This window comes from Mytilus edulis, chromosome 3, assembly GCF_963676685.1.
Source record: "Mytilus edulis chromosome 3, xbMytEdul2.2, whole genome shotgun sequence".
NCBI lineage: Eukaryota > Metazoa > Mollusca > Bivalvia > Mytilida > Mytilidae > Mytilus > Mytilus edulis.
Genome location: NC_092346.1, coordinates 85,427,688 through 85,452,939, shown reverse-complemented (window position 1 = coordinate 85,452,939; position 25,252 = coordinate 85,427,688). Strand labels below are relative to the sequence as shown.

Genomic DNA, 25,252 nt, shown 5'->3' with positions numbered 1-25,252 from the left:
CTCTTACATCATAGCCATGTAGAACTATCAGCTGCTACCAATGCTACTAAAGTATTTGTAAGTATTTACATACATTCTTACATCATAGCCATGTAGAACAATCAACTGCTACCAATGCTACTAAAGTATTTGTAAGTATTTACATACACTCTTACATCATAGCCATGTAGAACTATCAGCTGCTACCAATGCTACTAAAGTATTTGTAAGTATTTACATACATTCTTACATCATAGCCATGTAGAACAATCAACTGCTACCAATGCTACTAAAGTATTTGTAAGTATTTACATACACTCTTACATCATAGCCATGTAGAACTATCAGCTGCTACCAATGCTACTAAAGTATTTGTAAGTATTTACATACTTTCTTACATCATAGCCATGTAGAACAATCAACTGCTACCAATGCTACTAAAGTATTTGTAAGTATTTACATACATTCTTACATCATAGCCATGTAGAACTATCAGCTGCTACCAATGCTACTAAAGTATTTGTAAGTATTTACATACACTCTTACATCATAGCCATGTAGAACTATCAGCTGCTACCAATGCTACTAAAGTATTTGTAAGTATTTACATACTTTCTTACATCATAGCCATGTAGAACAATCAACTGCTACCAATGCTACTAAAGTATTTGTAAGTATTTACATACATTCTTACATCATAGCCATGTAGAACTATCAGCTGCTACCAATGCTACTAAAGTATTTGTAAGTATTTACATACATTCTTACATCATAGCCATGTAGAACTATCAGCTGCTATCAATGCTACTAAAGTATTTGTAAGTATTTACATACATTCTTACATCATAGCCATGTAGAACAATCAACTGCTACCAATGCTACTAAAGTATTTGTAAGTATTTACATACATTCTTACATCATAGCCATGCTTACATCATAGCCATGTAGAACAATCAACTGCTACCAATGCTACTAAAGTATTTGTAAGTATTTACATACATTCTTACATCATAGCCATGTAGAACTATCAGCTGCTACCAATGCTACTAAAGTATTTGTAAGTATTTACATACATTCTTACATCATAGCCATGTAGAACTATCAGCTGCTATCAATGCTACTAAAGTATTTGTAAGTATTTACATACATTCTTACATCATAGCCATGTAGAACTATCAGCTGCTACCAATGCTACTAAAGTATTTGTAAGAATTTAAATACTTTCTTACATCATAGCCATGTAGAGTTATCAACTGGTTCTCAGTTCAAGGTCAAGGAGTAAATAGACTAGGTCATAAACTTAGTACAACTCTGTAAATTCAAACAGAAAATCTGAAAAATAATTCCTTTAATTGCAAAACTATTATGGAATTGAATTCATCATTTGAAAAGTATCAAAACTTTTAATAATATCTACAAGTAAGTCAACTTAGCAGAAATAGTCAAATGATTCCTTGTATGAGTTTGAATACCTTAGCATTAAATAATGATTTAAGCTCTTTCAGCATTTTTTTAGGAATCTATAGTTGATAAAGATTATCTTTAAGTAGTCAAAAAGTTAAATTGACTCCTAGATAGATTGGTTTCACTTTTGTCTTCAGAATCTAACAGAAATCACCCTTTGTTTTACCAATTTTGTTTTATGCAGATGATGAATAAAATCTCTGAAATAATGTTTTTAATATGTTGTTTAATGTTTATATCCATTGTGTATCATTTTAGGAAACCCTTCCAATAGATAAACTACAGGTTATTCACAGGTATAGACCTAGTTACCATGGTAAAATAGATGACATACCAGAAACTGGGAAAGTGCAAAATTATACACGTCATGTTGGTGCTGTTCTTAAGTCTCAGGATTATGTAAATTATTATATCAAAGAAGGTAAAATAAATAAATATATAAAAGTTTTAATAGCCTAGACCATATACTGGAAAACAAATAATGTTTCAAGTTTTTATACGACCGCAAAAATTGAAAATTTTTTGGTCGTATATTGGTATCACGTGAGCGTCGTCGTCGTTGTCCGAAGACATTTTGTTTTCGCAATCTTACTTTAGTAAAAGTAAATACAAATCTATGAAATTTAAACACAAGGTTAATGACCATAAAAGGAAGGTTTGGATTGATTTTGGGTGTTTTAGTCCCAACAGTTTAGGAATTAGAGGCCAAAAAGGGCCCAAGGCCAACCTTAAAAATATGTTTGTTTGCAGTTTTCCGAATGTACCTTCAGACTGAAGGGTCGGTAGGTAGGAAAAATATTTTATTTTATCAGCCAAAATACAGTTTAAACAAGCAGTTACACTAAACCAAGTTTCTTGTGAAGAAAAAAACAACATTTTAAAACAACAAACACTGGACATGCTGAAAACCAACATCAAATGAACAGGCATTTTCAGATAAAAAACTTTTTAACCAAAACTGAAACTTTAACATAGTCAAAATGATAGTGTCATTATCCAATTTATGACATAAAATATGGTATAATTATTAAATACTGGAACACTTATAAACAAGGAATGTCATTATGACTAGAACTGTTTTAAAGAAATATATTCAGACATGTATGCTTCTTGACTAGAATGTTTTCATGAGTAGAGTATTTTCATCAGAAAAATGTAGATATTAAAGATTTATAAGACAAAATATTAATGTATTAAAGAGTGTATTTTTAATAAAAAAAAAAAATAACCATTGAATCTTCCTCAATTGAAAAAAGGCAACTTGAAAAAAAGTATTAAGACATTCGACTGTTTTCATATTTCTAACAATATTTAATTATATGTGATAAGGTTATATTTTTGCCAGGCTTTAATGAAAACCAAAGAAATCTAAAGTTTGGGGTGAAATCCATAGCACCCCATTAAAAGTAAATGGTCTGTACTGAAATGTTTTTAATGCATAAAAAAAATTTGGCAGCATAGCTCCTAAGGACATGTTTTAATTGAATTCACACAGGCCACACAGTTTGGGTATATAATTTAATATTGTAAGAAAGAGAATAATTGCAATGAGTGGGGCAGCCCCCCTTATCCTAAAGGAGCATACTCATTGCAATTGAAGATAGATTTAATATAGAGAGAGTATATTTATTTTTCAAGCTAACCATTCATTTTCTCTACATGTACATCTTTGTGTAGTTAGGGTTGCTTCTTATTGATTTGGCATGATCTATATCCATTAACATTTCAAATGAGCCCATGCATTTCTCCGTACAGGCGTGATTACAGATATCCATGAAGATTTAAGTCACGGAGGAGTGGTTTCATCTTTGTCGTCTTCACAACGATTTGTAGAAAATATGCCATACTTCAAGCTGCTGTCGAATTATTTAACCACTGAAATTGGTTCCATGATAAAGTCAGGCTCCACAGATTCTGTACCCGATTTGTTTGAGACAGAATGGTTATCGTGTCAGTTATGAATATCCGCTGCATCATCGTCAATGATATCATCACACATCATTACATGTGCCTGAATCTGTATAAACAGTTTACTAATAATTTTGTTTGTTTGTTATTTGTCTTAAAATTGACACGAGACGACAGCGTAAAGTACTCCTCCGTGACTTCATGGATACCTGTAAACAATTTTCATGTGCTTTATCATTAAATGGTCACATGAACGCTTGACGGAAAGCTAAGAAAAACCGAACTTGAAATGCGTAATTGACCCAGACTTTCAATCATTTCCGGAAAGGACACAAAGTTACGCATCGCGTCAATAGAAGTATTAAAAAAAATTTCTTCAAAGTTAAAGCAATAAAATTTTCACAGTCGGAAGGATTTTCAAGGGTCGGTCGGTAAACTGCAAACAAACAATATTTTAATTTAAGCCCAAATAAGCATTTTCTTGGTTTTCGCACAATAACTTTAGTATAAGGAAACAGAAATCTATGAAATTTTAACATAAGGTCTATGACCACAAAAGAAAGGTTGGGATCTTCAATATGCTGAATCTAACCATGTATTTAGATTTTTAACCGGATTTTTGTGTCAAAAATGTCGGTTATTGATTTGGGGATGTACAGCGGGCGGCTGGGCAGCCGGGCGGCAACCAAATGTTGTCCGTGCATTTACTCATGAAGCGTTCAACCAAACCTTTTAAAATATTATTATGTTGTTACTGACAACAAAATAGAGGTCAAGTTCAATAATGACGAGTTTGACTTTTACTGTTCAGGAGTTACGGTTCTTGAAAGTTTAAAAAATGTTGTGTCCGTGCATTTACTCATGAACCATTCAACGAAACCTTTTAATATTTAAATATGTTGTTACTGACAACATAATGGAGGTCAAGTTCAATAATGACGATTTTGACTTTTACCGTTCAGGAGTTACGGTTCTTGAAAGTTTAAATTCAATTTTTTAGATATTTTCAAAATCATAGGTAGGTGGACTTAGTAATTTTTTCTTACTTTACGCATTAAGGGCACACAGTTTGTCCTGCTAGAGGGTCATTTTCTATCTAGTTTATATGTTGTTATTGTTGACAACATGGAAGTCAAGTTTGATATTGATAATGATAAATTTTACCTATTGGGAGTTTTGGTCCTTGTAATATTGTTAAATGCCAGAACACAAATAAATGTTAAAGAATCCGGTTTACTGTCATTTTGACAGCTCTTGTTAATATTTGGGCAAAGTAATCAAATTGGTCCACATTGAGGTCTAAAGGGTCTAAAATTGAACATTATTTGATTTCATCAAAAATTTAATTCTTGGGGTTCTATGTATGCTGAATCTAACCATGTATTTAGATTTTGGATATTGGACCATAAAAGGTAAATGTCCAATTTAAAATTTAAGTTTTTAAGTTTAAATTCTTAGACCACATTCTTTCTGTGTCAGAAACCTATGTTGTGTCAACTATTTAATCACAATCCAAATTCAGAGATGTATCAAGCTTAAATGTTGTGTCCATACTTGCCCCAACTGTTCAGGGTTAGACCTCTGCAGTCGTATAAAGCTGTGCCCTGCGGAGCATCTGGTTCAATATCACAGCATGAACTTTTGTCAAATTGTTCCAAAAAAAAAAAAACATCAGTTGTTCAGATCTGAAGTTAAGCATGACTGCAATTTAGGAATTCCTCATTTCAAATCTTTGGTTGTTTAGAAGTCGGTTCAAACACATTTTTATATGATTCAGTATGATTCAGTATGGACCAAAAAAAACCATGTGGAATTATTTACAATTTTGTAAATATGTTTACATCTCCAAAAATCAGGATGGATACTTTTGTCTGTTTTCATAGTTACAAAAATTATTAAAATAGGTGCTATTAGGGTACAGTTACAGTTTTGTACAATAATCAACAGCTACAGTAATAGATGAAATTGTACAAAAAGTTTATTTTCTTGTTTAACAAAATCACATCTCATACCCTCTTTTTAAACAAATTTATAAAAATAAAAAAAAAAAACTCAAAAGTATAGAATTTACATATATGCTGAAAAGGAAGTATGTATAATCTTGAACTATGTGTATAAAAAAAGAAAAAAAAACAGTTTTTTTTGTAATTTCAGGTCTCCAGACAGGTGATGCTTCAAAATCAAAAAGATTACAAGAAATTCCAGTAAGAATAAAATAGTAGTTTGCTTTAATACTTAAATGTACAGTTTTTATGTATACTAAGGAATTTTCTTAGCATAGCTTGTTCGTACATTGAGAGCATAATTAAAAGAAATAGACCTTTGCATTCAATCTTGTTTTTTTTCTTCCATCATGGAATTTCTATCTTGAGTATTTGAATAGAAAATATATGTCATAAACCTTTCAAAACCTTTAAAAGCCAGATTGTAATTGTTTCACTCTAATCTTACCTCTTGAAGTGTGAATTAGTTGCAATGTTTTCCCCTTTATGTGAAATATATATGTATTGGAATAAAAGAAAAATAATTAAATTTTGATTAATTCTAAAGGGTAAATCTGATTTTGATACTATATTTTTTCCTGATCATGCTAATTGGTAAAAAAATGTGAAATTTTTCTCTGTTTAAATTTTAGAAAGAGAAGAAAGATGCAGACAACGAAGACAAAAAAGACAGCAGTGAAAATGTTGATGAGGATAAAAAGACAAATAAAGACAAGACACTGAATAAGCTAAAGAAGGAATTAGAACCCATAATAAAAGTAAAAGTAACAGAAAAAAAGAAAGATTAATTGGGGCATAAACAGTTAAACTTTGTAATTATTTATTGTTTGTGATAACTTATTTTTAATGCAAACATAACACAGCTTCTGCTCAGTAGTCTTTTGCACATATTTATAAGTATGTTACTTAGATAAAAAGATGAGACATAATATTGTATAATGTGTTTGAAGTCACAGTTTAAGTGTATTTCGACAGTATTTAAAAACATGAGCATTTTATTTAACTATTACAAATCTAATAAGATCACACTGTACTTTAAGGATAATTATTTCTGTTCTGACATTGATTTATTTTTGGAAACATGTCAACCAGCGAAAATTGCTGTTTTCTTAAGTTTTGTTAAAATTTACCAGCATTTACAGTAGTTATCGATTTTCTATCAATTTCTATACCAGGGTAAATATGTTTTCTGATTTGAAATAATGTCAAGAGAATTGTTAAAATTGAAACTTTCTTTTGTTTTATCTCTACATTTATCATTAATCTTGTAGTTATTATCAAATGGAGATGCTTGTTAAAAGGTTACATTATGTACTTGATTTTAAAAATGTCTGGCTTCTTCCAAAATAGGTCCATACTTCTTCTTGTTTGTGTACAGGATTTTGATATTACTTAGTCTCAAATTTCTTGAAACAAATGTTACATCTGCACCCCCAAAAAAAAATATCAAGTTTTTGTAAGTAACTTCAGTAGCTCAAATTTCCTTTCAATAGATATATATAATTAAATTTCATTTTTATTTTTAATTAACATAAGTAAATTAAAGAAATATACATCATTTTATATTATTATATTTATATATGGTATATACCATTGTTTATATGTAAAAAGTACTATTTTACATTAGCCCTCAATCTTAGCAATAGGCAAAGACTAAATAAAAATCTTTGTTGTGATTTCTGTGATATTACAAAGTTTTTAAGGCCTTTTTTTATAATATAAATAACTTTTTGACATTGTGTTATCTGATTGTACATATGCTTTAAGAACATTTTACTATTTATAGAATATTTGTCATAAATTAATGTCTCGCCTGTGATTGTGACAAAAGTTGTGTACTGAAAGAGATCCTACATTGCCTCGCCAGTGCCATCAATGTTACGAAAGTCATTGATAATTGATTGATTCATAATTACATGAGAGTTATATATTTTCATTGACATTTACATACATTTTTTATTTATAAGCTCCCTAATTTTAATACAATTTTAGACCTACACATGATATATAAAACAAAATTTGAGGTATGTAAAGAGTTTCTATAAATATTATGGATATTTGATGCCCTTATATATATATGACAGTTAATCTTTGTTTTAAGTTGTAAAGTTACATGCTATGAATTGTTGGAAGTAATTTATTACAGTCTATATGTTAGATATATTTGCTTGTTAAGTTTTTGTTTTAAATATGTTTTATTTGAGTCAAATTAAGCTTTAGAATAAGAAAACAATAAGACTAAGAAATAAACAGACTTTAATAATGTGGTACCCACTAAATGTTTTTATTTGTGTGTAACTTTTATGGGGTTTAAGCAGGTGAAACATAATTCACAGAATATAATTTATTTATATATGTGCATGTTATAGGTTGACCTTATATTTTCAATGATTGTTTTGGGGTTTGATATAAATCAAATTTATTTGGAATGACTCATTCCTCTGTGATAAATGTTATTGCTTAACAATTTAATATTTACTTTTTAATATAAAGTTTAAATTTGTTAAGTATCCTTTATATCGCAAAAAAATAATTTACAGTGCCTTAACAAGTTATATAATTTTTCATTGGTATAAAAATACTTTACTGCTGAAGTGTATTAATTCACAGGAGCCCACGAGGATTTAAATATATATGTCTTATACAAAATCCAAGAATAAAAGTATTCCATAATATCACATGCAATATCTAAAAAGTTATTGAAGGATAATCATGGAAAAAGAATGTCAACAAATAACTATCCACTTTCACTATATCAGTTAACGGTGCTTATTTGATTATGGTAAAAATGTTCGTAGCTTGTCTCATATCAATATAGTAGTAATTTTATTGTTTCTTCTTGTGATTATTTTTATTGTTTTTTCTTGTGTTTATTTTTCTTGTTTTTTCTTGTGATTATTTTTATTGTTTCTATATATAGTGATTATTTTTATTGTTTTTTTAATGTATTGTGATTACTTATATTTATGTAGTTTATTATTTTGTTTTATAGAATGAAGTGCTATTTTCAGATTTTGAGGTGCATTTACATGTATATCCAGTAAGGATGCATTTACAAAAGGTGCGTTTAAACATGTTTGTTAAGTAGTCTTTCATTGTTAGGATTAGTAATATCTTATTTATATCTCTAAATAGAAATGTCAAAATCACAAAAAAAGATATATGTATTAAACAGAATTATTAAACTATTTTTGGGGCTTTTATGAACAATTTGGTAGGAATGTTTCTATTTGATAGATTGTCAAATTTATATGGGATGACTCTTCTTGTTGTCACTGAAGCAACTGTTTAAGGAATTGTCTATATTGTGATACAGTTCATTTTACAACTAGACCTATAAAAGAAACAAGACACGATCATCACATTGGTGTCTAGCTTAGAAAAGTTTGACTGATTTTACTGAAGAATGAGAACATGTTGTCTGTACTATGGTCGGGTTGTTGTCTCTTTGACACATTCCCCATTTTCATTCTCAATTTTAACATTTGACCGAGATTCAGCTAGTAGCCATCACTTTTGTGTTGACATGAATTATCATTTATATGGTCGCTACTATAAATTAACTACCCTTGGAATACATTACCTTAGCTATATTTGGCAAAACCTTGTGAAGTTTTGTGTCCTGGATGCTCTTTGACTCTATAGCCTTTTTAACTTTTTTTTTATTGCAGAGTAATTTTGGTCCTCAATGCTCTTCAACTTCGTACTTTATTTGGCCTTTTTAACTTTTTTGGATTCGAGCCTCACTGATGAGTCTTTTGTAGACGAAAGGCGCGTCTGGCGAATATACAAAATTAAGTCCTGGTATCTATGATGAGTTTATTTGATGAGTTTTATGAGGATAAAACGTGTGTGAGATACAAAATTGTAATCCTAGCATCTATTTAATGATGGATTTATTTATATAGTGAATAAGTAACAGTTGCAGGTAATCAATACTGGCTCTTTTGACTCTTCTTTGTTCTTAAGTTTGAAGTGCTATCATTTGTTATTTATTTATTTTGAAGTTCTAAGATTTGTTATTTACTTATTTTGAAGTGCTATAATTTGTTAATTATTTACTCATTGTATTTTTCTCTTTAAGACTTAGAATTTCAAATGTGATAAAACTTATCAATTTTGTCTAAACAAAGATGTTAGAAAATATCACATTTTAAACGCACTTTGAGGCTAACTTTCAGATTTTGTATATTATGATTACTCATCAAAAAAGATTCATACTGTTGAAACAATTATCTTTATATTCATTAAAAAAGAATCTAGTGCTTTATTTTTATTTTCCAATGTTATATACCCAATTATGTATTTTTATAGCAGGTGTAAAGTTCATATAGTTTCATGATATTTCAAGCATTGACATTCTTGGGGTAAAAACTGTAATGTCTGGTAGGGATGAGCGGCTAGAATACATCACTGTTTCCAGATTCATTGAAGGTTTAATCAATATGATGAAATAGCTATAGGACAAGGTTACTAATAAAATTCACAAGTACCTGAAACTCCTCAGATGTCCAATGTTTTCCCAGATGCAATAAAACGTTAAATAACAAAAATACCAAACTCCAATGAAAATTTTAAACTGAAAGTCCGTAATCAAAGTTCAAAATCAAAAGCTCTAATACATCAAGCGAACGGATAACAACTGTCATATTCCTGACAGTCGCATAAAATTCCATTAAATTGTCAACAATGTGTGAACAAAATAAAAGGTAAAAATGTCAAAAATAGGGATACAGCAGTCAACTAACGAGTATGTAACAAAAATGCACAAAAAGGCATATAGACAAAGCATAGTGGCAAAAATTGAAAGACAAGAACACCAAAATTACCATAGAACTACAACACAATGACTAAGTACAGAGACACGTCAAATGGACATCACCAAAAACAGACTAAACAGTAAAATTAATGAGACAAATAAAAGAATACTATTACACGTTATTAAGATGGTGAACAACGACAGCTCCAAGAATCTAAAGGACAAGACGGATTTTTGACATACCCCTGGTTTATCAACTTTCTGTCCGTTTTACAAAGTCTGATTAGGAGCTGCAAGCTCTTGAATACTTAATAAGTTGGAAAATGACAACTGTCTTAAGGAATTCCGATTCATATAAAAATAAGAGGTTGGGAAGGAGAGCCAGACAGTTCGTGAAAATTACAACAGATCAGCAACATTAAAAAAAGAAAACATTAAATTTAATTATCTATAAATACTTCGGATAACAGATATCCTCATCAGTATGATTATGATGAAAAATGAATCCTATCAACTTTTTTTTTATTTAACTATAACAACCTTGAAATGTATACAATTAAAACAATTAAATCCGAACAAAAAATGCTTTTGTACAATTTTAAATCTTCATAAATGACGTAGGCTATATAGGTATTTACAACAGAGACTGCATAGATATGCTTCTAATAGAAATAGTAATGTGCGATATGAATTTGTACATTTATAAACTTTCAAAAGTGACAACAGTTAAGATGTTACAGCGACTGCAAGTTAAAGGGACAAGGGTTACACACTACCCTAATGATAGCTATTTTGAAAACATTTTTTAAACTCCACTTCAGAGATCTGTTGATGTTCATTTCGGTCTATATAGTGAAGAAACTTCTATGCTTGGTTGATGAATCTTTCAGTGCTGAACTAAAACCAAGGAATATGAGATAATCAATGTTTTACACGAATCAATCAAATTCATCACGGAAAGTGAAAAAAACAAAATTCCTTTTCTGGATATATTTATTGTTACAAACCTTTGTTGTAAAGATACTGACACTCGGGAGTATTGAAAAACATGCCATAAATCACACTCATAAAGAAACACTTCTTTCGATTTGACCAGACGTGTATGAATTATAATAACCAAGGCAGCACTACGTAAGTAAAGATTTGCAGAACTAAAACAAGATAACCAGAAAAAGATATGCAGCATTACTCAAACAGTCATCAACTTTGACGTACAACGGAAACCTAATCTAATGAAAATGATGTACCCATAATCTTCGAGATCACAATATGTTTACCTATTATGTCTGTTTGTTTTGTTTGCGCATCGTTGTCGATATAATGAAATACGATGCGACTGTCCTACAAGTAAGAGGTTTAGCTAGCTATAAAACCAGGTTAAATCCAACTTCTATATAAGAAAATGCCTGTACAAAGTAAAGAATATGACAGTTGTTATCCATTCGTTTGATGTGTTTGGGCTTTTCATTTTGCTTTTCGAAAAGGGACTTTCCGTTTTGAATTTTCCTCGGAGTTCAGTATTTTCTTTTCGATTTTTCTGGGTTTTTTTACACGCTAGCTAGTATAAGATATCTTCATCTTCTACACAAATCTAATCTGATTTTGAATCATAATAAGCAGCCGTAGAAAACTGTCGAGTTTGAATAGGCTGTTTAATAAAGTTAAATTAGAATCGACAGGAGAAAGAGCAGAGGTACAAAAGGCGGAGATAAACGCTACGGACCGTGCGACTTAATTGACCAATGAAATTTCAAATTTGGAGAGACATGTATAGTAGATACACGAACAAACTGTTAAAATGTAAAACGTTTGGGTCAACTCAGAAACTGATATCAAAGGATACAAAACACCAAAAAGAATCACAAAAGCTTTCGGCAAAATTCAAGAAAATGATAAAAAGAAAAGACTTTTGTGGAATACAAAGAAAAGATTTAGATATATTTATACTGCATTTTCTCATTCTACATTGATCAAAATATGCAATGCTGAAAAATGAATAAGATTATTGATTACATGTTGATAAATGACAATTTGTTTAAATATATTCCGTGAAAGAGATAAGAACAGGTCAAGATCACTACAAATGATTTTTTTTAATAACAAATACATAAACTCCAAAAAGACCATGCTTCAATTTATACGGGACGGCAACTTCCTTTTCAATGAGACAACAATTTAAAGTCTTTTAAGCATTCTAGAAACAACAACATTGTTTATTTCCTTAGCAGTAAACGTTTGGAGTATTTGATACTGCAGCCCTGTTGTCTGTGAACAGTAGGACATTTTTTACCAGCTTACTTAAAGCAGGCCTAAATAATGGATATAAATATGAAGTAGAACATATTAATAAGGAAAGCAGAAATTGTAGAAAAAAAAACATAACATAGGTGAAGACACTGTGAAATGGGACATGACAAACTATCTTATTTTATGAAGATATTTCCAACATAATCAGGAGACTGTTTGAGTGATTTTTCCTTCAAATTTAGAAATAAAAGAAATCCCACCATGTATGACTACAAACAGACAAGATCAGCAAAAGAACATCTACAGAATAAAAATAAAGATATAGAAATCTACTTTATAGTTTAGAAATCCTTTTCCGTTACAAGGCTAGCTAATGCGTGTTCTGGTATGCACATACTCGTAAATGATATCAGTTGTTTTGGTCTAATAAAATTGAAAATTGATATGGGGAATGTGTCAAAGAGACAACAACCCGACCATAGAGCAGACAACAGCAAAAGGTCACCAACAGGTCTTCAATGCAGTGAGAAATTCCCGCACCCGGAGGCGTCTAGCTGGCCCCTACACAAACACATTGCATGTCAAGGAGTTGTCGCTTTTTATTTTCACGATGTAACTAACGTTACTTGCGTTACATATGTGCGCAACTAGTCATTACATCTTTACAGTGTGTGAAAAATGATGTTAGAACTGGACGGCTAAACAAAAGATTAGAATTATAATAATGTACATCAGGACAGTTCGCACTCATCACAACAAAAGGTAAACAAACAAAAGAATTATGCGTTGTCATTAAAATTTTGTCCCATAAATTCGTTCGAAAGTAAAACATTTCTAATTTATATAAATGGCCAAACACAAGACATAAAAAGGCTTGACTTGGTCGCAGTAACTTATTATCTTCTTTGCATTGGAACATTTATTAAAAATTACAATATATTTACATATCGCTACCAAATACAAATTAATCTATACACTAAGTAAATTAAGACAATATACTATAAAAGATAGGCAAAAGATACCATAGGGACATTTAAACTCATAAGTCGAAAATTAACTGACAACTCCGTAGCCAAAAACAATTACAACATAGTAAACTAAAGAATAAGAAACACGAACTCAATCAAAAACTGGGGGTTATCACAGGGGCTCCCGAAGGGTGCGCAGATCTTGCTCCACATGTTGCACCAGTAATGTAAATAGTACATTATACATACCGTAAGGAACTTAAAAATTTCTTTGAGCACTTCTATACATATTATACAATTATCACTGCAGAATCCGACCCGTAATAACGCAAAAGGCCTATCCCTAAAGCTAAAATAGTATACTAGTACCCAACGAATTATAATTAAAATACCAAATAAACTGCAAAAGCCTAAAAAGAAAAATCCAATTATTTAAGGAATGACTTAATCTTTTTTTGTCTATGAAGAAATAACATAAAAATGTGGTTCACAATGAATAAAAGTGTTCATCGAATTCTTGAGGTTATTTCGAAAAGACAGAAAAAATATTACAGTCGTTCCTTAAAATTTTATTCTGAATTCCATTTAAAGGGAGTAAATCATGGAAACAAAACTTTGATGACGCCTCGTTTACATGACAAAGCAATGCTGAAAGACAGAAAATGTTCAGCCAGTCAGAAGACGTGTTACATTAAATATTTACTTATAAAGAAATAGAAATAAATGTTCCCTGGAATCCATTGCACTTGTTTTGTAACTTTGACATTGTAACAGTGGGGTATATACAGATTATACTGTAATAAAATTAGAATATTTACAACATTCTCGCATTACTGCTAGTCATTTATTGGTGCAACTGCTCTAGTATTTCTTCGTAGAAGCGATGATACTGTAAATAATTTCTCTGCCTTTTCTGTTAAAAGTGATACAGATATACCTGTTAACTTTGCTCGTGTATCATAAAATCGGATTTTGCGTTGCACCTGTAAAAAATATGAACAATATGTTGCATTATATAGCTATATTGTGACATAAAATAATTAAACTTTGATATTTTCTGTTTGAAGTAAATACAAGACCACAGTCATTAACCGATATTCAATTGTCATATAGCCTTTTAGTATAACAAAAATGTAATCGTAAAATATAATTTGTTAGATCGCAACCAGAAACATTTTCCTCTATGTTTAAGATGTACTAGTACATCAAATCAAACAACAGAAATGTGACAAGAAAAACAATATATCATGATAACCATATTTAAAGTTTATTCTGGCATTATGATAATGATCAGATCAGGTATCAACAGTTTCAATAAAATCACACAAAACATGTATCAACCAATAATATTTTTTTGTTATTATATCGGAGCATACGGATTACAATGTAGATTACTTTATTCTTTTATTGAGATATTATATAGTAATTGTATATAACGGTTGCCGAAATGAAGAAGTGATTTTTATTAATATAACATTGTGTAGTCGATTTGACTTATTCTTAACTTATAATACAGAGTGGTGAAGGACACTATTTTATTCCACTCATTGGCAGAATATAGACATATACTTTATAGCTACAGATACAGATATTATGATTAAGATTTTTACACTGTATATATTATGAATGCTTGTTTTCTTCACACATTGCTGTAAATCTGATGGAATTTTATTTAACTGTCATTGAAGTGAGAGTGATAGCTAGCTATTAAAAAGGTAAAATCACAAAAATACTAATCTCCGAGGAAATTTCAAACGGAAAGTTTCCAATCAAATGTCAAAATCAAAATCTCAAACACATTAAACAAATGGACAACAACTGTCATATTTCTGACCTTAGCCTGGTACCTTTGATAACTATTAGCAGGTCAAAATGTACTATTGTATTGTTTATTTGTGTATTTCTCTGTCCTGAATATTATTTGTACTGTAGTCCAGTCGTGTTATGTTGACCGTTTAGGTATATATAACATTGCCATAAAAAAGCGAGATTTGGCTTGCCACACAAACCGGTTCATCCCAGCATTTGCTCTTAAAATGAACTTTACGAAGTCAGGAAAATCGCAGTTGTTATCTAATAGTTCGTTTCTGTATGTGTTGCATTGTCTTTTGTTTATTGTTGCACTTTAGTGTTTCTGTTCTTTTGTTGTTTTCCTCTTATAGTAGACGTGTTACCCTCGGTTTTAGTTTGTCACCCGGATTTATTTTCTCGAAATCGATTTAGGACTTTCGAACATCGGTATCATTCTGTTGCCTTTATTTGGAACAGGCATTTTTCTAAATGGTGGATTATACCTGGCTTTATAGCTAGGTAAACCTTTCACTTGTATGACAGTCGTTTAACATTCCATTATATTGACAACAATTTGTGAAAAAGACAAAACAGACTTTATAGGTAAAAATGGACTCACTGTTTTGAATCTTGATTGGAGTTCTGTACTTTTGTTATATTTTTTAAGCATACCAGAAAAAAAACATTGTATATTCATTTAGCAGCAATTAAACGTTTGAAGTAGGTGATATTGCAGCGCCGTTGTCTGGTATTTTTGTTATTTTACTTTTTGGATTCTGTTTTGTCCGAGACTGTCAAATACGTATTCTTATAGCCACAATTGTATAAAAGGAAACCAAATCAATATAATGAATGTGCCTACGTCTACTGTGTGTTCTTATTTTTAAAATTTAATAACTTTACTTAGTTACGGACATTCGTTTCACACAATATTGGTCAAAATACCCAAATGTATATTTCATCAAATATGTGACTACCAAAAGACATTATCCAAATAAATAGTGAATGAATATCAAAATTGCGGGGGGAAAGGTTGTAAGGTTATTGATTATAAGGTAAAACTCTCGTTTTTTATGATGTTTATTTCAGCAGAAAGTGGACTTTTCTTCAGTTCTAGTTTACAAAAATTATAAACTAAATCCTTTGCCTGAATTCCTCTGTATCTACCTCTCAATTTTTCAACGTTATGATCAACACAGTTATTATCAATGTTGATTTTGTCATTTAAATTCATGGAATCTGACTATAGAAAGGTTGGATTTAAAGTCATATGAAACGAGTGACTGGTTAAAAATAATGTTTATCCAATTCTTGAACCAATGCATGAACATATCATCAACTTAGTCTTCTGTGCACGATTTAATATTTTTTACGCATTCATATCGTATAAACGTAAAAAAAATTCTCTCGGTCTGTTATAATGTGAAAATATGGCATCTAACTAATTATCATGCTTTGAAGACGTAGTTTGTCACCTTAGTAAACAATCAACAAAGAAGCATGGTTATTGAGAAAAATCTGACTTCAAAATAAAATAAGATTTCAAAATATCCCCTCTGATTGACGTCTTTTTTGTCGTTCTCAATCCAAGTCCAAAATCGTCGATTTGAGGAGAGACCGACTATTCTTTAATTCAAACCTGCTCAAAATAACTGTTTTAAAACTTGAGTTTCAACAAAATATTTGAGGTAAATCTATCTATAGATATTTTGATAATGAAATTATAATTATGCCTACCTCTCAAATTTTGCTTGGATAGAAAATTGATACAAATTGAGCTTCATACAGTATTTTGTCAACTGTTTTTGTTTTGTGCGATAAGTTTGAAAACATAGCTATCATAACAGAATAGTATTCATACAATAACAACAAACCAGGTAACATGATCCTCCAAACAGAAACCAGAATGGAAAACAACAAACAATCATCCATGGATTACTGCATAACCTCAGAGGTGTAGAATAGTTATAAATACATACTCCCATACCACTCAGTGTCGTCTCCTGATTACTACACTCACGTCCATCATCTACATTTCTTATGAACCAGTCTTTGACAAATTTTCCGAATTTGATCTGTAAAAAATATATTCATTACATGTGGCTCGTTACTTATACATTCAGTCATTATGTTATTGTGCTATGGTGATTTTTTGTATTCCTGTCATTCATTTTTTTTCTAATATGCTTTGTCTGTATAACCTTTTGTTTGACTTTATGAACATATTTGTTTGTTTATATTGTGATTAAGATTATAACACAATGCTAACTGTTGTATCCCTAATTTAATTTTTTGACCTATTATATGTCTCGGGTGTTTTGTACTTTTATGGAGATTCAACTTTTAAAAAGTCAACATAGCTTATATAATAATAGTAATTCCTATAGAATCATTTTCATAACAGCGTGGACGACCGCAAAACTAATGTTGGTAATACTACTGAATCTTTTACATTCAACTTGTTTGTCATCGGCTACCGATAACAGTGATTTTACGCTACTCGGCCTATCAGAGGCCTTCCAATGGGAGTTTAAATAATGAGTAAAGAACATGCCAGTGCATAAGAAGAAATAAAAGAAAGGTTAAGTGTTCAACATTTAAATCAACACAAGGTTATTACTCTACTAGTTATTCGTATTATTTGATTAAGGATTTTTTGGCCATCCCACAGTTTAAATTCTATAACACGTACGATATGACAAGTGGGCGTTACATACGAATTATGCTGATATGAAAATGATTATAATTACTTGTGATTTAGATAGTTCATTTTTAAAAATACATGTATACATAGTTCTTGACCAGAGTTACTCGCTAGTTTGTATACTATCAACATATTATTCATTAAATATTGATCTCATGTAAAGAGATATTGTAGTTTGACTTAATCGAAATCGTTTGGATTAAATATACATGTATCTATAATACTTCATTAAATCATTAACTTTACAAGAATTGATCAGCGTCTTTAATTATACCACTTAGAATACAAGGTTGAGTTGGCAAAAAAGAGCACACATTAAAAAGAGTATCTATTGCGGATTATAAGTTGGTCTGACGAATTGTATACTTTATCCAGTGGGTCGTAGTTTTTCTTCAGGGTAACGACAACTCTAAAGCAACACAGAGCGAAACATTACAATATAATGGAGTTTTATGTGACTGTCAAGCAAGTGAGAGGTTTGTCTAGCTGTAGGGCTAAGTTTTATCTGCCGTTTTCTTCATTTTGGGAACGCATAACCAAGTCAGGATATTTTTCAAAGGTAACAGTTTTATAATTGACTCAGACAATTGTTCATTTATTCTTAATTCTTTGCCAATTGCAGTCATTAAATTTACATGCATGTTTTTAACCTTTGAACTAGCTGTCAGAAACTGGGGGAACTACCTGTTCTAAAAGAGGGACGAAAGATACCAAAGGGACAGTCAAACTCATAAATCTAAAACAAACTGAAGTGTCTCTTTGTTATATTTATTTCTATTTGTATCCATCAGTTGAGATAAGCCTGTCACAGGTTAGTGGGGGGGGGGGGGGGGGGGGGGTTTGTATTTCGCCAAGGTGTTTAACTCCGCCACATTCTGTAAGTATGTATCTATCCCAAGTCAGGAGGCTGTTATTCAGTGGTTGTTGTTTGTTGTTGTGTTACTTATTTGTTTGTCTTTAAATTTTTTATGTCATTTGTTTTTCTAGCTTGAATAGTTTTATACTTGTTGATTTCGAGACCTTGTATAGCTGACTATGTTGTATGGCCAAGAACTTTGCTCATTGTTGACGGTCGTACGATGAAATATGGCTGTTAAATTATGTGTCATTAGGTCTCTTGTGGAGAGTTGTTTCATTAGCTATCATACCACTCCTTCATTTCTATAAACACAGCCTCTTTGTCTTAGATCAAAGATTTAGGTTTTTCAAATTGTATCTATTCTACTATTCTAATGATAATGCAGTGCAAGTGCATGGTGGAACTCTTCTGTAATAATGCGTGTTTCGATTTGCAGGATAATGATACATGCTCCATGGAGCCTTTAATTGACATTTTACCTTTAGACTGAATTTTTCTCTAGCATTTACATGCTTACTTGCTTCTGTCAATAATGGATGTAAAAACTCTTGAATTGCTGGATGCAAAGGATTTATGAGAACGGCATAATGTGCTGTAAAGCGCAAAACAAGTATTAATGTTTATGTATTATATGTGAGTGTTAGGTATCATTCTTTCTTTTTTCCTCAGTAACTGTGTATATTAAGTGAGACAAATAATTTGTATAAAGCACCTTTAATATTTCAGAGAGAGAAAAAATGTGGAATTGTTGCCTTTATATATTTTTTGTACATATAATTTTATATATATTATAAAGAATGAATTTGTTTGATATTACTTCTTTACGAAATACATTGGAATGGACCTCCAAAAAGTGGTCCCAGATTTCCAAATCAAAACTGTTCCTGAAGGATTTATATAACCGAAGGCTTATGTTGGTATACACGTTTCTTGGTTTTTTTATTCATACATGTACATACCATTCCAGGTCTCCACTAAAGTGTAATCTTCTTTCTTTGTAGATACTTCATGTTTTAAAACACACTGGAATAGAAATGGTCTGTGAAGGAGAACGTCGGTAATATGATCGAGTCTTTCTGCTGTATCTGCTTTCACTGATCTCATGAAGAAAAACACCATAAACTATAAATAATCTTGAGAGACTTAAGTACTAATACTGTATTCATTCCGTTCTTAAATGTCATCTTCACACCAGTACTTTGCATAAGATTCCAGACAGCACTTTTACCTTAATAATGCACGAGTATTTATCATATCAGTTACAAACTAAGTCATAAACATTGGTCGGGTTATAGAGAAAAGTTCTGAGACAAATTCGTGTATGAAACAAAAGACCGGGAATTTAACCTCATCGTTATAACTATTATATTGTAGTGATATAATCATTTGTTTTTCACAGTTTACTCTGGTTTGTAGTTATATATTATGTTAATATTTTTATAACAGTTATATATAGCATGTATTCATTTGTATATCATTCTATTCTACTATTCCAATGACAGAACATGCAGTCAAGTGCATAAATCTTCTGTAATAATTCGTGTTTCTAGTAGATTTGATTTCAGTAGGCGTTCATATGATTCTTATTAGTTCCACGAACAAGAACGATATGCAACAAACGCGGGACATTATGAATGCATACTCAAATCCATTCTATGTAATAGAAAAACAAATTGTTACAGAAGGTTGTCCACCAGGCACTTGCACTGCACTCTCATTAGAATAGTACTTTGCTATTTGTAAAGAAAATCCTCCAAGTTCGGTATTTTTGTATTATTTTACTTTTTTGATATGTGAATTCAATTAAAACAATGACAATTAACGTATATATTATACTTTTAATAATCAATTACCTGTCTTCTTTACTGGTCAAATTTACAATCATTGATCCTGGTAATCCTGTCAGTTCACACAGCATTTCTGGATTTTCTAGAAACATTTTGAATTTGATAGCAACGCATGGAGGAAACTCTTTTAGTGCTTCGCAATCCATTTTTTTAATTGTCAACTTGATAAAGAGTTCACAAATTAAATCTAAATTAACACGGAAGTAACGGAACTCTATTGTAATTTAAAACTTTATATCAGTTCATTATAATGCCTTTGTTGTAAAGAAAAAGTCAAACTGATCATCCAGGTGAGTTCTTTCTTTTATTCAACGATGTTCAAGTATGAAAATTTGTGTGTTTAATTGTTAAAGGAAAATTAATATCTATTTTATTCATATACTTTTTTTTAATTGAAGTCATTAAGTAATATAAACTTGCAGTCCTTGTGCAATATGTTTAATGTATTAACACAGAAAACAGTTTTTCTTTGATGAACTTTTGTTTGTTTCGAATTATATGAAATTAATTAACATATAAGTTTATCAACTATAATAATACTTCGGAAAAAAAGAGAATACAGCTTATAGAATATATATGTATACATACACACGTACTAAAAGAAATGATTTTATATGCACCAATAATAAGAATGTTTTCATATTCTAATGACAAGCAGGGCACTTTTCAAAGTTTTAAAAATCAAGGTGTTGCAATACCTTTTTGTATATTAATTAAATCAAAAATATAATTTCCTCCTGTTTCTTTGCTTAAATTCTGATCTGGTCAACCATATTGTAAAGGTTGTATATAGTATACAGGCCCAAGAAAATAACATTGCATGTGTGTATTTTATTGACATTTACTTCTAAAAAAAAAGCTGTTACTTCACTAACGAATGCGTCAATCATTTGAATATTTTCAATAGTAATAGAAACATATCTGTAAAACTACTTTTAGTTTTAACTAAGCTGAATTGAATCCGTATCTAATGATCAGTTTTGTTTATCATAAGTGATTATGCATATGGTCGCTACTAACGAACTATGAAAAATGATGCGGTATGAACGCCAATAAGACAACTATCCATTTCCACAGAAACGACAGATATATGAACATTGGACGGTCACCATTGGCCATTATTAGACATTTTTGCGCATTATCATTAAATTTGCCTGTAAAATTCATTACTAACTTGGAAATATATACAGATTAAAAGGAAAAAAATATGAATAGTAAAAGTTCCAATTTTGCATGTCGGTACGTGCTGCATATTTAAAGCCCATCACTTTAAAGGAGCATCAACTTCGATTTATACAAAATTTTAAATGCAACTCTTTTTGTTTAATCACCGCCTTCATTTATCAGATTTGATTTCGTTCAAAGTAATCAGTACGATATTTTACGTTTGAAGTTAGATTTATAGCAAACCGGACATAGTTTTATAATATAGTTAATTGCTACCTCAGTTTTATATAAATAAGAATTAAAATGTGCTTTGTTATTAAATGCAATATCAGTATTTAGTTCAAATATATAATCTTAAATTAATCCTAATTCTATCTTATTCATTCTTATGTGACGTCATTTTTCATTTTTTGATGCTCTGTTTTACTAATTCAAATGACGTCATTTTTTCGTCATTTTTCAGTTTCAAATAGGACGTCACTTGGCGTAGAGGTTTAAACGTATTCGGATGTGTCTACTTTTGTGTTTCAAATGTCTGGTTATGTAAATGTATTTCAGTTGTTTCCTGTAATTAGTTAATACTTCAGCTTTATCATATACATCTTTTGAATATTCATTTTATTAAATTTACTGTTTGCAAAAGTATAAATTACTCTAAATTATAGGGATTTTCTGGTAACTTAACAGAAAACCCTTGCCGTTTTTGGCACAACCTTTTTGATCTTTTGGTCCTCGATGCTGTTCAACTTTGTACTCGTTTCGGCTTTCAAACTTTTGTATCTGTGCGTCACACATAGGTCTTGTGTGGACAAAATACACTTCTGGCGTATTAAAATTTTGAACTTGTTGCCTTTTGTTGGCTGTTGTTCGTGTGATTCTTTGTCAATTGTGTTCTCCAATTTATTTATATTGTAGTCCTGTGTTGTCATTTTGATGTTATATTTCACATGGCCATAAAAGTGCGAGGTTTGGCATGCCACAAAACCAGGTTCAACCCACCATTTTTTCCTTTAAAAATGCCCTGTACCAAGTCAGGAATATGGTCATTGTTATATTATAGTTCGTTTCTGTGTGTATTACATTATAACGTTGTGTCGTTTGTTTTCTCTTATTTTTGAGTGTAAATTCACATTGCGATAAGACGTGTCACGGTACTTGTCTATCCCAAATTCATGTATTTGGTTTTGATGTTATATATATTATTCTCGTGGGATTTTGTCTATGTGTGTTACATTTTAGTGTTATGTCGTTGTTCTCCTCTTATATTTAATGCGTTTCCCTCGGTTTTAGTTTGTTATCCCGATTTTGTTTTTTGTCCATGGATTTATGAGTTTTGAACAGCGGTATACTACTGTTGCCTTATTTGTTTAAATTAATGATAAAAGCGAAGTTTTGAAATAATATTTCGTTATAAGCAGTCAGTTTGGCCCATATTTGTCAAAATAATAAGTCCAAGAACGTTGCTTTTGTATTATTGACTTGCTAGTCAACAATGTAACCCCTAAGTTAAAAGTTGGTTAATCACGTACAAGGGATATTGGGCTATTAAAAAGGAATATAATGTTAACATTGAAAGTGAAACAAGATTGAACCATTTGATAGATTGATTCCATCTATAACAAATCATTCATAGACAGATAGAAATGAGTATTAACAAAATAGTATCATTATAATATGAAATCAAACAGATATAGAAAAGTCCACCGACGTGTGATCACTACCGATTCATATTCGAGTTATATGACCGTCGGTAGTCTTCGGAAGTCACCTCGATCAATGATTAGATGGTATCTAGAATAAAATGTATACGAAATGCTGAAATATATTCTATGCATATTGCATTGCTAAATGTTTATTTTATACTTTTTGTAATTAGGATATACATTTTAGTAAGGTGTAAGTCAGATCTGTGAACACGAATTCAATGTCTCTTTCACAAAATCAATGCTGTCAACTTGTTCATTCTAAGATTTTCGGAACAGTTGCTACTTATGTATAAAGCCCAGCTAATTTGGTAACAGGATACAATCCATCTTAATGTAATTAAAAAAAAGCAGCACAAAAACGTAAAACAAACTTTAAGTCCTAAGTGTGCGCAAATAAAATGCACCCGAACTCGTGTCGTCAAGTCAGCTACAAAAGGCAATATAATGAACAACTGTTAGTTTAAACAAATTGATTTATAATGTTATATACGTAAAGTGTTATATAAATTATATATATATTTAAAATTCAAGAGTCTATTTTAAATTGAGGGTAAATTATATGGCCTTCCAAATACCGTTTCGATCCCTAACATCACTGAAGAGACATTTATTGTCGAAATCCGGATCTGGTGTACTAAAAAAATATTGACACCTTATGTTTGTGGCATAACATTTTGGTAACAAGTTTATTGTTTCTGTTTAGTATTAAAGTTAAATTAAGATCCATTTTGTTACATCTTATGATCAATTTTATTTGGCAATCGCCAATGGCAGTCAGCAGGGTTAAAGAACATCAGTTGTTCGACCTGCTAGTCAAATGCGTTTTGTTTAAATATACTTTTTCACTTTTTTGGTCTTTTGGAAAATGTTGTTTGTGCTGTATTTAGACCCTTCTACGACGAAATTTGTTTTACATGCACACGTATAAAAATTGCGGTCTTTATCCAACGCAATCATAGGTTTGAACGTCGTTTTCAATTTAGACTTGTTTATATTTTTTCGTTTGGGCATGTATCATATTTTCCCTCCGATTTATATGATCCGTTCATCCTATATTGACACTTAAAATTCAAGTGTCTTTCTTAAATTGAAGGTAAATTATATGGCCTTCCAAATACCGTTTCGATCCCCAACATCACTGAAGAGACATTTATTGTCGAAATCCGGATCTGGTGTACTAAAAAAATATTGACACTTTATATTTGTGGCATAAAATCTTGGCCACAAGTTTATTGTTTTCTGTTTAGTATTAAAGTTATATTAAGATCCATTTTGTTACATCTTGTGATCAATTTTATTTGACAATCGCCAATGGCAGTCAGCAGGGTTAAAGAACATCAGTTGTTCGACCTGTTAGTCAAATGCGTTTTGTTTAAATATACTTTTTCACTTTTTTTGGTCTTTTGGAAAATGTTGTTTGTGCTGTATTTAGACCCTTCTTCGACGAAATTTGTTTTTACATGCACACGTATAAAAATTGCGGTGCTTACCTAACGCAATCATAGGTTTGAACGTAGTTTTCAATTTATCTTTGTATATATAGATATATATATATAAAGTTAAAGAAAAATTCTAACGACATGATTTGTTAAAATGTACAATCAAAAAGTTCGCAGGCAGCAGCAACTTACAACCACTGTTATAAAAGTTACTGGTATGGAGCGGTAATTTTAGTAAACTCATCAAAGATACCAGGATTGAAATATTGTATTTGAGCCAGACGTGCGATTCATCTACAAAAGACTCATCATCGACGCTCGAATTAAAAAAATTAAAAAGGCTGAATAAAGTACGAAGTTGCAGAGTATTGAGGATAACGAAAATCCTAAAAGTTTGGCAAAATACAGCTA

General features: G+C 30.7%; 2 protein-coding genes across 2 annotated transcripts in view; one reads left to right on the top strand and one right to left on the bottom strand.

Annotated features, from left to right (window-relative positions):
• LOC139514595 (uncharacterized) overlaps positions 1 to 8,543 on the top strand; it is a 42,488-nt gene extending 33,945 nt beyond the window's left edge. Inside the window, exons 5-7 of the mRNA XM_071304002.1 lie at positions 1,702 to 1,864; positions 5,506 to 5,555; positions 5,987 to 8,543. Of these exons, the coding sequence (XP_071160103.1) occupies positions 1,702 to 1,864; positions 5,506 to 5,555; positions 5,987 to 6,142 (369 nt within the window). The 3' untranslated portion in view covers positions 6,143 to 8,543. The remainder of the gene's footprint in view (positions 1 to 1,701; positions 1,865 to 5,505; positions 5,556 to 5,986) is intronic.
• Positions 8,544 to 13,728: 5,185 nt separating this feature from the next.
• Positions 13,729 to 20,695, bottom strand: LOC139514962 (uncharacterized). The gene is made up of 5 exons (XM_071304538.1): positions 20,536 to 20,695; positions 19,642 to 19,781; positions 19,162 to 19,274; positions 16,994 to 17,194; positions 13,729 to 14,311 (listed from the first exon to the last, which is right to left on the bottom strand). The coding sequence occupies exons 1-5, from the start codon at positions 20,673 to 20,675 to the stop codon at positions 14,165 to 14,167; spliced, it is 741 nt and encodes a 246-aa protein (XP_071160639.1). The 5' UTR covers positions 20,676 to 20,695; the 3' UTR covers positions 13,729 to 14,164.
• Positions 20,696 to 25,252: the final 4,557 nt, after the last annotated feature.

Bases quoted from the DNA above. Each gene is read 5' to 3' on its own strand.
- LOC139514962 (XM_071304538.1), bottom strand. From the start codon at position 20,675: ATGGATTGCGAAGCACTAAAAGAGTTTCCTCCATGCGTTGCTATCAAA. The intron at 19,275-19,641 runs GTATGTACATGT...TGCGCTTTACAG, and splicing joins TTTAGTGGAGACCTGGAATG to CACATTATGCCGTTCTCATA. The intron at 17,195-19,161 runs GTAAAATGTCAA...TATTTTTTACAG, and splicing joins GAGAAAAATTCAGTCTAAAG to ATCAAATTCGGAAAATTTGT.